A 10,235-nucleotide genomic window follows, 5' to 3' on the forward strand; every position below is an offset into this window, starting at 1 on the left:
CCACTTTTTAGAATGAGAATCTGTCAGGAGCCATCAGAAGTGATGTCATGACTGGAAGTGACATCATCAAGCAGGAAATAGTAAGTCCCATTTTAAATTGTTAAAAAAATATACATAGTAGCTTGTTAAAAGTACAGACCTGTACTTTTCCCCAAATGCAATCACGTACCATGGTAGCATCAAGTCTAATATATTAAAAATAAAATATTGAAATGAATGGGGACCTGCTTGAAATTGGTTCGCGACCCACCTAGTGGGTCCCGATCCACAGTTTGAGAAACACTGGCCTATGAAGAAAATGGGGTTAAGTTCCAGGGAACCCTCTTCACCATACATACACTTTATGAACCTGAATCTTAACTTGCAAGTCTATGGGGCTGGGTGACAGTGAGAGCTTATCTACATCTTGAATATCTGATGCTGCCTCCTTTGTGCTGGATATTCCTTCACTCATTGAAGGTTGCTGGCCCAACCACACTATCTCAGAGTTCAGTAGTGACGAAGGGGTTGCTTCATCCTGTTGGCCGTATACTGTATAAGTGTCTTTTCCTCCTCCCTCTGCATGGCAACAGTGCTGCCTTCTGCTTGGGAGGAGGCCACAGCCTCTCTCACCCCCACCTCTCATAGCTGGGCTGAGTCCCGCCCCAAATACATCAGCACAATATTCATAGATAACAAGAACAGAGTCGAAGATAATGAGAGGAGGTGACAATCCTGCCCCTTGCAGATATGTGAATATAAAGATATGCATATAAAGAGAACTGACTACAAATTACAGATCCATCATACCACTAATAGAGATACAAAAGAAACTGCAGCAAAACAGATCAGACACATTTTGGGAAAATGTGATAATACAAGACTTTATTTAAGATGCATACATGTAAAAAAAAAAGGTAGACAAAAAGCTGTAGTGTATAGATAAATGACTTTTTTTTAAAAGGCAAGCACAACTCATGCCTTCCCCAGGTCCTGCCTCATCATCCTATCCATTCTGAACTTCCACTATGCTTTTGAGAAACTCAAGTAAACCAAAGTTCTACATAAATCTGAGACAAGTTCATGTTAGCAGGCTATTCATTTCCATCTCCTTTATAATTACCTACAAATACAATAATAGCTAATGCTATGAAGAGAAGTCCACATCACAATAACACCACATAAAACACTTTTGTAATTGATCTGGAACACAATCAAGTGACAGGCATGACTGATGCAATGCCCAAGCTTAACCTTGTTTTAGCAAGAAATAAACCATAGTGATTTCAGTAAATACCCTCATGGTTGCAGTTTGCACTGTTTAATTATGTCCTTCAGTTCCTTGGCTTTCAAGAAGGCTTGCTTCACACATGCATATTCTTCACTTGCTGAATGCAACACCAATGGCTAGCCTTTATGAATGAGCAGATCAGATTTCCATATTGCCTTGAACACAATGCTTTTCAGCTGAGTCAGCTTTATACAAGTATAGAAGACTCAATATACACACAATGATTCCCAGCCATCGGATTATTCACTTTGTGAGAGAATGTGTTAGAAAAGGACAATATTTTCAAATGTTCCTGTTCCTCTCATCTTTTAAGGTTGTGGTAAAACTTTTTGGAAAATAGCTTTTAAAAATGGCACTTGATACAGTGAGTAGGGCTACAAATGGTAGAATGCATGTTTCAGTTGCGGAAGATCTCACATATTTGGTGTCCATACTAACAGAACCTTGGGTAGCAGAACTGCACAAGAACTGAGGGAACTCACTGTTGTGCATGGCCATGTTGTCATGCATAGCCTGTGACAACATGCCAGAAAGTGGTGCCATGCATGGTGTGCTGCAGAACAAAATGGCTAAATAGGGTTATTAAGCAACAGAATTAGCATAGCACAATGGCTCAAAAGATGGAGCTGTGAAAGCAGGAGTTCCGAGTTCAAATCTCATTGCTGTTAATACACTGACCCAGTGGATTTAGGGAAGCGATCAGTTCATTCTCATTTCCTATCCAGACCCACCTTCAATTAAGATAACAAGGTCAGAAGCCCCACAAAATTCATGAGGGGGTGTGTGTGTGTGTGTTTGTGAGAGAGAGAGAGAGAGAGAGAGATAACATTGTAGGAGATATTCATCTCCCTAGCTATGATTGCTTCAGGTTAAAGGAGTCTACACTTCCCTTCTGTTCCAAAGGCCCCATGCCCTGAAGGAAGAGGAACAGGTCTCAGAGAGCTCCAAGCCCAAGTTAAGTAGTAGTAATATCAGGCATGCAGAGGATTTAGGCTGAAGCCCAGCAACAGAACAGCCCCCTGCCAGGTTCCAACTGGAAGAGTTGCCAAGCATGGCCTTTGCAATGGAATCCTGTGCCTGCACATATTACGAGTATATTAACATACATATAGAGCTTTGGACCTGGTTTGACTTGAGAGATATGAAAGGAGGTCACTGCTGGAGATTTAGGGGCTTGTGAGGGAAGAGGAGGTACAGTGAATCCTGCCTGCACCAATGTAAACAGTAAGTGTGGTTCTGCTACCTGCCACGTTTTATGTGCCCCCTCCATCAAGGATTATAGAGCAGACCACTTTCCAGCAAAACCCAAAATATTGAGTCCCTTGGCAACCAATAATCCCCTTTTAAGCACACAGAAATGGCACACAAGGGTTTTATTTTTAAGTTTTCCCCTTTAAATACTGATTGCATCTACAAAGATGAGGTGCTGCATCTCAGCCCCTCTTGACTGATACTGTTTTGGCAATTCTTTGAGCAACTTCTAGTTTCTTTATTACTACTTTTAACACTCAGCCCCTCAGTTATACCTTTTACACTGCTCAGAACAATTAACAACATTAATGCTGGTTCACTTTTCAAAGTTTTACATAAGGGCCCAGCTGAATGCAAACTGGTGTGACTAGGCTATCCATAGTGTGAAATAGGACATTTGAGCTTTTCTGGATTTACCTCTGGAAAGAAGCAAGGCCTTTTGATTCACCCTCAAACTGTACACAAAATTGGGATTTTCTGGGATGGCCTTTCATCTCTTGTGACTGGGAATGTATAGGTTGCAGTACAGCTTCTTGACTAGTCCCTGCATTTTGGAATTTCCCCTCCATGGGAGTTAATGAACTTTACCACTTGTTTTAATCCTTTTCTATGCTTTTTTTTTTTCCAAAATAACTCTTTCAAGGATCCCTCCCAACCTCACCAACTTGCTCTCACAGGAAATCTTGTTTAAAAGAAACCTCCATCTCTAACATTCTCCAAATTCTACAGAAGAGCTGGTGTAGCATAGCAGCAAAGGCTGCAAGCCTAAGCACACTCACTCAGGACTAAGTTCCACTGAACTTGGTGGACTTGCTTCTGAGCAGACATGCCTGGGATTGCACTGCTGGAGACTGGTTCCTGGTTTGGATCTCACAGCTACTGTGAATTCATTATGTGAACATACAAGGCAAGCCACTCTCAGTGAGCCTCAGCAGTCCAGTTGCATAATGAGGATAACAACACTTACTTTCAAAGGCTACAGCAAGATAATGTGAAAGCCTTTGAACTTCTATATAAGTGCTGAACAAAAGCTATAGCATTATTCTACAAGCCAGTCGTTCTTAAATCAACCAAAGCTAGACTGCTTTTCAATTTGTTAACTGCTCTGTACCAGAATCAAGTCTTGATCCTTGTTTTTTTTTTAAATCAAGTCTTTAGTAGTCCCACGGGTCACCACTTAACAGTCAATTTTTAAAAAATGCCTCTTTGTCTTTTGCTAATCTTCCTGCTTCTCCCTCCTGGTATACACTAGAAATCTTTCTAAACTCAGGCAGCAAATACTCAGGTTAATACCTATTTGAATTAGAACTGCTGCCATGATTTCACTGTCCTCCCTTTTTATCTCTGCTATTTAATTTTCATCCACTGTGCAGGGAGTTCCACTGATTATCCCTCTATCCCAGAGGATGCTACATGTTTTACATGAGCTCATAGCCAGGCTGCGATTGGGAAGTGAAGAGGCAGGAGTGGTCAATTCAGGGGTGTGCAAGTCAATGGAGGAAAAATAATGTATTCCCAAATGAAGGAAGAATGGTGGCAACGTGCCTACGATCCAGCTTCCTGCTCCTGCCCAAGAGCCTCCAGGAGCAGCCCCATGGGTGTCCGCTTGAGTCCGATGCTCTCCATTTTGTTCTCAATCTTGTTTTTGAGATTTCGGAGACGCAGCGATGCATGCACCACAATCACTGCAGCACAGAAAGCAAAAATGAGGTTTAGAGATAACAGTAGAAACAGAAAAGCCATTATGTTCCCCTGCTCTAGATACAGTTTCTCCTTCTGTGTTTCAAAGCAAGAGCCCATGCCATATCTATTGCACACAGGGTGACAAGAAAGATTGAGAAGGGGTGGGTTCCACTCTCGAAAATGCCTTTCAAGGTCAGAGATCATGTCCGACTTTAGGTTTTGTAGCCCAGCTCCTTGCCTTCATTTTGGTGTATAGTAGGTCCAAATTGATTCATTATTTTCTGAGCTGTAACCACATTCCCTGAAAATAGCTCGACCCATTAACCATGTTTCAGAAGTGAATTCTTTAGGGTGACATCCACCAACAACTTCTTTGTCACCTTGTGAACATTCGGCGCAGATGCCTGCTTGTAATACGCAAGTGCCAGTAACGCATTTTGTAAAGCACTTTTTGGATGTTGCCTGGCTTACTATCAGGCGTGATCAAGTTTATCCCTACAGGACATTAATGCAATACTAGATTGTCCCATTGTAAGGCACACCTGCGACAGTCTATGCCAAGCCTGCACTGAGCCAGTGCCAGGTGGAGGATGACGGACCACTGCCTGGAGCTCCAGGTGAGCACCGAGCAGTAGCGAGGTAAGCCTGGGGGGGGGAGGCATTTTGGGGCAGGGGGAGGACAAGGAGCCCCGCCACCATATCCTGACCCCCCTCCCAGCCTGGGAGACCCAACACTGGCCTCCTTGAACCTGCGCCTGCTCAATACCCTGAGCAGCACAGGCGCTGCTTCCCAGTCCAGCTGGATGCAGTGGAAGCCATTTCAGTGCCGCTGCGGCCCTGGGCTGGGAAGCATAGAATTAGGCTGTCAGTCCTGCATTTGCTTTGTGACATGATATGTTTTTCTGTTTTATGAGGACCCCACCACCACACAGGACAAATGCTGAAGAAGAAGAAGAAGAAGAAGAAGCACTCTGCAATTTTTTAACTGGTTATAATTTGTTCAGCATCTCCGTATGTTTTATTGTTGCATGTGTTTTATGATACAGTACTATCTTTTCATACACCACCGTAACCATTTTTGATAAGGTGGGAGATTAATCCCAAAAAGAAATAATACAATACTTCAGAAATGTGAATGAGGGCAAGATGTGAGGAGGTTTCTGCCACAATAAACTGCAGCAATAATACTCCTTGTGGGGGAAGAGGGAATGATGCACCTGCTCATTAACCCCTCACTAGCTTTCATGAAGTCTGCAAGATTGAGAATCACTGGAATGTAGATTAATACATCATCCTGGTGCAGAGAATCTGCTCCCAGAAAAATGCAACCACCTGACAAACAGCAGTGGCAAGCCCAAATCTCACAGCCATGCAATCATTCTATTCGCTTTGAGTTTCAAAATTTTAGAAAATGCAGACCATTGTGTGCAGGGAGTTTGCATTCTGCAGTTGGACATAAGCATTGTGGTATCCTACACAGAATCTGAAATCCAGCACAAGATCCAAAAAAATCTCCACATTCAAATATCTGACAAGCACACAGCCATAAGAGAAGGGCAACATTGGGCCAGATTCTATCCAGTGAACCTTTAGCACTGAGGTATTCAATCAGTTAGGGCTCCCTAAGGAGACATGGCTAGCCCCAGGGGCGTCAAGTGGCATCTTGGGGAGAGAGGTGGCCATAGCTGCTCAGCTCCACATGGGCTGTGACGAGGTGGTGGGGCAGTGTGAGGTGGGGAGGGCTTGTGAAACATGGTGGGGGAGGTGGGGGAGCCTCCTGGGCTGCTGTGGAGGTACTGCATCTCATCAGCACAGGGCTCCCTCCTGGCAGGCTTCAAACTGGGAGGGAAGCCTGACTTAGAGAGAGCAGTGCAGCGCTTTCCTCTGCTTGGGAAGGAGGGAGCCCAGCCTGCTCTTAGTGGGGGGGGGGTGTCCAAATGCTACAGCCTGCATTCCTCCATCTTGCCTGGGGGGAATAGGGGTGGCATCTGCATGTTGGGGTGTATGTGTGTGAGCATGCCCCCATCTACTTTGGGGGTGGGTTGCAATCTTGCTCTGTGTGGCTGCAATCCTATCCACACTATCCTGGGAGTAAGCCCCATTGACTCAAATGGGTCTTACTTCTGAGTAGACCTACATAGGCTTGGGGGTCTGTGTCCGCTTAACCAAGGATCTTCACCTTTCTCTTTTTCCTCCCCCTTCAAAAAAGAAAAAAAGCTGCTCTTGATCAGTCAAGCCTTGTCTCCAAAAATTGATTAAAAAATAAAAATACCCATTCCTTTTCAGCCATCCCCCTTTTTCCTCCTGCCTCCTTTGGGGGGGGGGTACTTCCCATGTTGGCTGCTATTATAAAACAAAAGGCACAATCCTAGCTCGGTCTAGTCAGAAGTAAGTCCTGTTGTGTTCAATGGGACTTACTCCCAGGAAAGTGAGATTAGGATTGCAGCCTCATAGTGCTGGCAGCTGTTTTTTTGTTTCTAGTGTATAATTATAACACCTTCATCCCCATTTTGGGGGTAACTAAGGTGAGGTGTTGTAATGGGGAACGGTGACCAAGGGCCACAAGGATCAGGGGAACCACGGGCCGGAAAAGTTCAAGAACCACTGCTTTAGCAGATAGTGCCTGTGTTTTCATTTTTATCTGAGCCACAAACTTGCTTACTTTAAATGAATAAAATAAGTGAACTTATTTTAAGTGAATTTGCTTATTTTAAGTGAAAATTAAGATCCTCAAATCTGTATGCAAAACTGTATTGTTTATGCACTTTTGAGTAACAACACCTATGGAAACAGACCGTGATGTTTGCAAAATCCCAGCATCCCAAATGAACCATTATGGAACCTCAATGTATTGACTTGATTCAGCCGCCCCCAACCTGCTCCCATGTTGAGACTCACATGCTATAGGAAGGGCAATGAAAAATAAGAAGGCGGCAGAGCCCTCAAAGAGAGACACCAGGAAGTAGGCAACACCAAGGACAGCAAAGAGGCAGGTGCCAGGATAATTCCGCCGGATGCGCCGCACAGGGGCCTTGTTCTCAGCTGCCCAGACAAAGCCCACAAAGATCAAAGCAATGAGAGCACCACTCAGCAGAGTCAGCACTGGGCGAAAATACCTGCAAAAAGAAGGGCAGGATGGAACCTGGGAATCTATTTCAATACAGCTAGAAGGCACAGTACCTTGTGGATATAACAATATATATAAGCAATGCCAAACTAAAAGAGAGGAACAGGTCTCTAATGCTTGCATAAGCCATCTGACCCAGAGGACGCTCCGATAGGTGGTTTGCGGCAGAGCTTCTCCACATCTATGGTTTAAAATCACATTCCAATTTAGATTCAATGGCAGAAGCCAGTGTGTAACCCTAATTTTGTCATGGCTTTCTCCTTCAGGGCAAGATGGAGTTTCACAGTTTCACTTCAAAACTTACTAAATCGCATCATTTTGTAGTCTTTGTATCCAGTTTGAAGAGACCCTCTTGGTGCCCTTAATCTGTCTGAGATTTCAACATCCTCAACAAACTCTGACTTCCCTATTGACCTTTTGATTGTTCATGAAGACATAACACAATTTGAAAAGAACCAGGAGCAACACAGGAACGACAGAACTTAGGAAACTCCACAGTGCAGAGTAATAAGCAAGGAATACTGTGAGTCATGTGCATCAGATATAGGGTATCCCAACTTAAGGCTGCAAGATTGGCCAAAGGATTCCTTGGCTCCCTTCCAGCTTTGCCCAGCCTTATTAATCCAGTGTTGCCAAAAAACATGGTGATGATAGTGAACTTATATATATAACTTTTAAAAGAAATTACACAAATTAATGGAGAATAGGTCCCCCAATAGCTATTAGCCATGAAAGGTCTCCTCCATGCACAGGGGCAATATATCTCAGATGCAAGGAGAATCTACAGAGACCATCACCTTGTGTTCAGCATGCAACACAAGAAGGCACCAAGCTGGTCACTATTGGAAACAGAATCATGAACTAGACCTCCGTTTGCTCTGCCCAGTCTGGCATTTCTTAGGATCTCATAAAACAAAAAAAATCACCTTACATTTTGAAAAAATATCGTGGTTGAAACCTTCAACAGAGAAACTACTTATGTTATGCTGAAGTCCTGCCTGTTCTGAAGTTCTCGTCTCCTGAATGCGAGGTTGCTGTTAGGGGGTGGACTGTGGGAAAAAAATACAATCTGCATGTACCCAAAGACACTTACTTCTTTACATAGTCCAGGACTGAACTAAGGATGTGGTTTAATTGTTTCCTCTTAGCTGGACTTACATGCTTCCAATTGCTTCATAACAGGGGAAAACTGTAACACATATTCACTCCAATATGGAAATGCAACAGTATGGAACGTACAGTAGTATTCCTTGTTGAACTGCTGCCTTTTACGCACAGATTTCCTGAGTGAAAAAGCAGCTGTGCTCTTAGACTAAACCCAGGTGGCTACCAAATTCTGTACCTAAACCTTGCTCTGTTTTAAGCCCAACTCTACCCCATGCTAAAGTTGTTGTCTTTTTAGAGGCCTGCTCCTACACCTTTACAGTGGTTCTCAAACTTTTTAGAACCAGGATTCATTTTTTTGAAAGGCCAGTCAGTCAGTATGCACCAGAAGTGATGTTATTAACCTACAAGTGATGTCATGGCTGGAAGTGACATCATCAAGCAGGAACATTTTTTACAATCTTAGGCTGCAATCCTACCCACATGTACCCAGGAGTAAGCCACATTGACTATCATTGCTAAAAACATATACAATACAACCGGTTAAAGTACAAATCTGTAACATTTCCACAAATGCAGTCACATACCATGGTAGCATAAAGTCTAATATATTAAAAATAAAATACTGAAATGAATGAGGGCCCACATGAAATAGGCTTGCGACCCACCTAGCAGATACCAGACCACAGTTTGAGAAACACTGCTTTAACAGACGCACGGCATGCAGAAATTGAACAGGGGAAGCTTTTCCTTAGTTGGAGAGAAGCAGTGAGAAAAGCATCCTGCATGGCAGACTGCTTTAAAGGCACAAGAGAAGGGTCAATTATTTTTTAAAAAATGTGGCAACCCTGTTCTGAGCATCTCCATTGTGGTAAAAAAGAAACATCCATTGTGCACACATATTTCATCTCCAGAATGTTTGCTAACTGCTTCCCCACAAAGAACTTGGGGCTGCAATCCTAGCCACACTTTCCTGGGAGTAAGCCCCATTGACTATAATGGGACTTACTTCTGAGTAGACAGGCATAGGATGGGGCTCTGAGGCTGCACACTTTCCTGGAAGTAAGCTCCATTGACTCTAATGGTGCTTAGACATGCATAGGATTGGGCTCTAGGCTACCCCGGCTTCCCTAGAAATTGCCCCCTTCCCCCAAACCCGGGCATCCCCCCCTTACGAAGTCTGCATTTCAGAGAGGTGGAGGATGCGAAACCTTCACCTCCTCCCTCCACCCCCGGGGCTGAGCGCACTGCTCCCCCCGGCTTCGTGGCACAGGCAAGCGACTCACCCTCCCAGCAGCAGCCCCACGCCCAGCACCAGCAGATAATTGCTCTGGTAGTACAGAAGGTTGTTGATGACCCGGTTGTGCCAGCGCTGCAGATCCCGCAAGTCAGGGGGAGCCAAGCGGGTGGAACCCAGCAAGAAATCCTCCAGCGCCCGGACCGGGGGCAGCCGCACCTCGGACATCTTCTCAGGGCGGGAAGGAACTACAATCACCGTCATGCACCGCAGGAGCGAGCTTCGACGCAAAGGACGCTGGGAAACCGAGTCTGGGAGGGTGATGAAGCTTGGAGCCCAGGTCTACTAGGCTTCCCAATGCACAGCCCAGTGCCCAGTACCTGGGCACAGCCCAGTACCTACCCGTGCAGCTGGATGCAGTCATAGGGAAAACCAAAAACACTCCTAAGTCTCTCTAAAGTGTATTAAATACAGAAAATCATTGCAGAAAATTAGCATCATCCTATTTAGGCTCACACTAGAATGCAAAGTATCCTGTGTGCAGGGCCTAGGAGATGTGGGTA

At 44.4% G+C, this 10,235-nt stretch overlaps 1 protein-coding gene across 1 annotated transcript; it reads right to left on the reverse strand.

The window, feature by feature from the left end:
- Positions 1 to 836: 836 nt before the first annotated feature.
- PRAF2 (PRA1 domain family member 2) lies at positions 837 to 9,901 on the reverse strand. The gene is made up of 3 exons (XM_066615277.1): positions 9,722 to 9,901; positions 7,103 to 7,320; positions 837 to 4,206 (listed from the first exon to the last, which is right to left on the reverse strand). The coding sequence occupies exons 1-3, from the start codon at positions 9,898 to 9,900 to the stop codon at positions 4,067 to 4,069; spliced, it is 537 nt and encodes a 178-aa protein (XP_066471374.1). The 5' UTR covers position 9,901; the 3' UTR covers positions 837 to 4,066.
- Positions 9,902 to 10,235: the final 334 nt, after the last annotated feature.

The sequence above is a fragment of the Tiliqua scincoides genome, chromosome 2, assembly GCF_035046505.1.
Source record: "Tiliqua scincoides isolate rTilSci1 chromosome 2, rTilSci1.hap2, whole genome shotgun sequence".
Lineage (NCBI taxonomy): Eukaryota > Metazoa > Chordata > Lepidosauria > Squamata > Scincidae > Tiliqua > Tiliqua scincoides.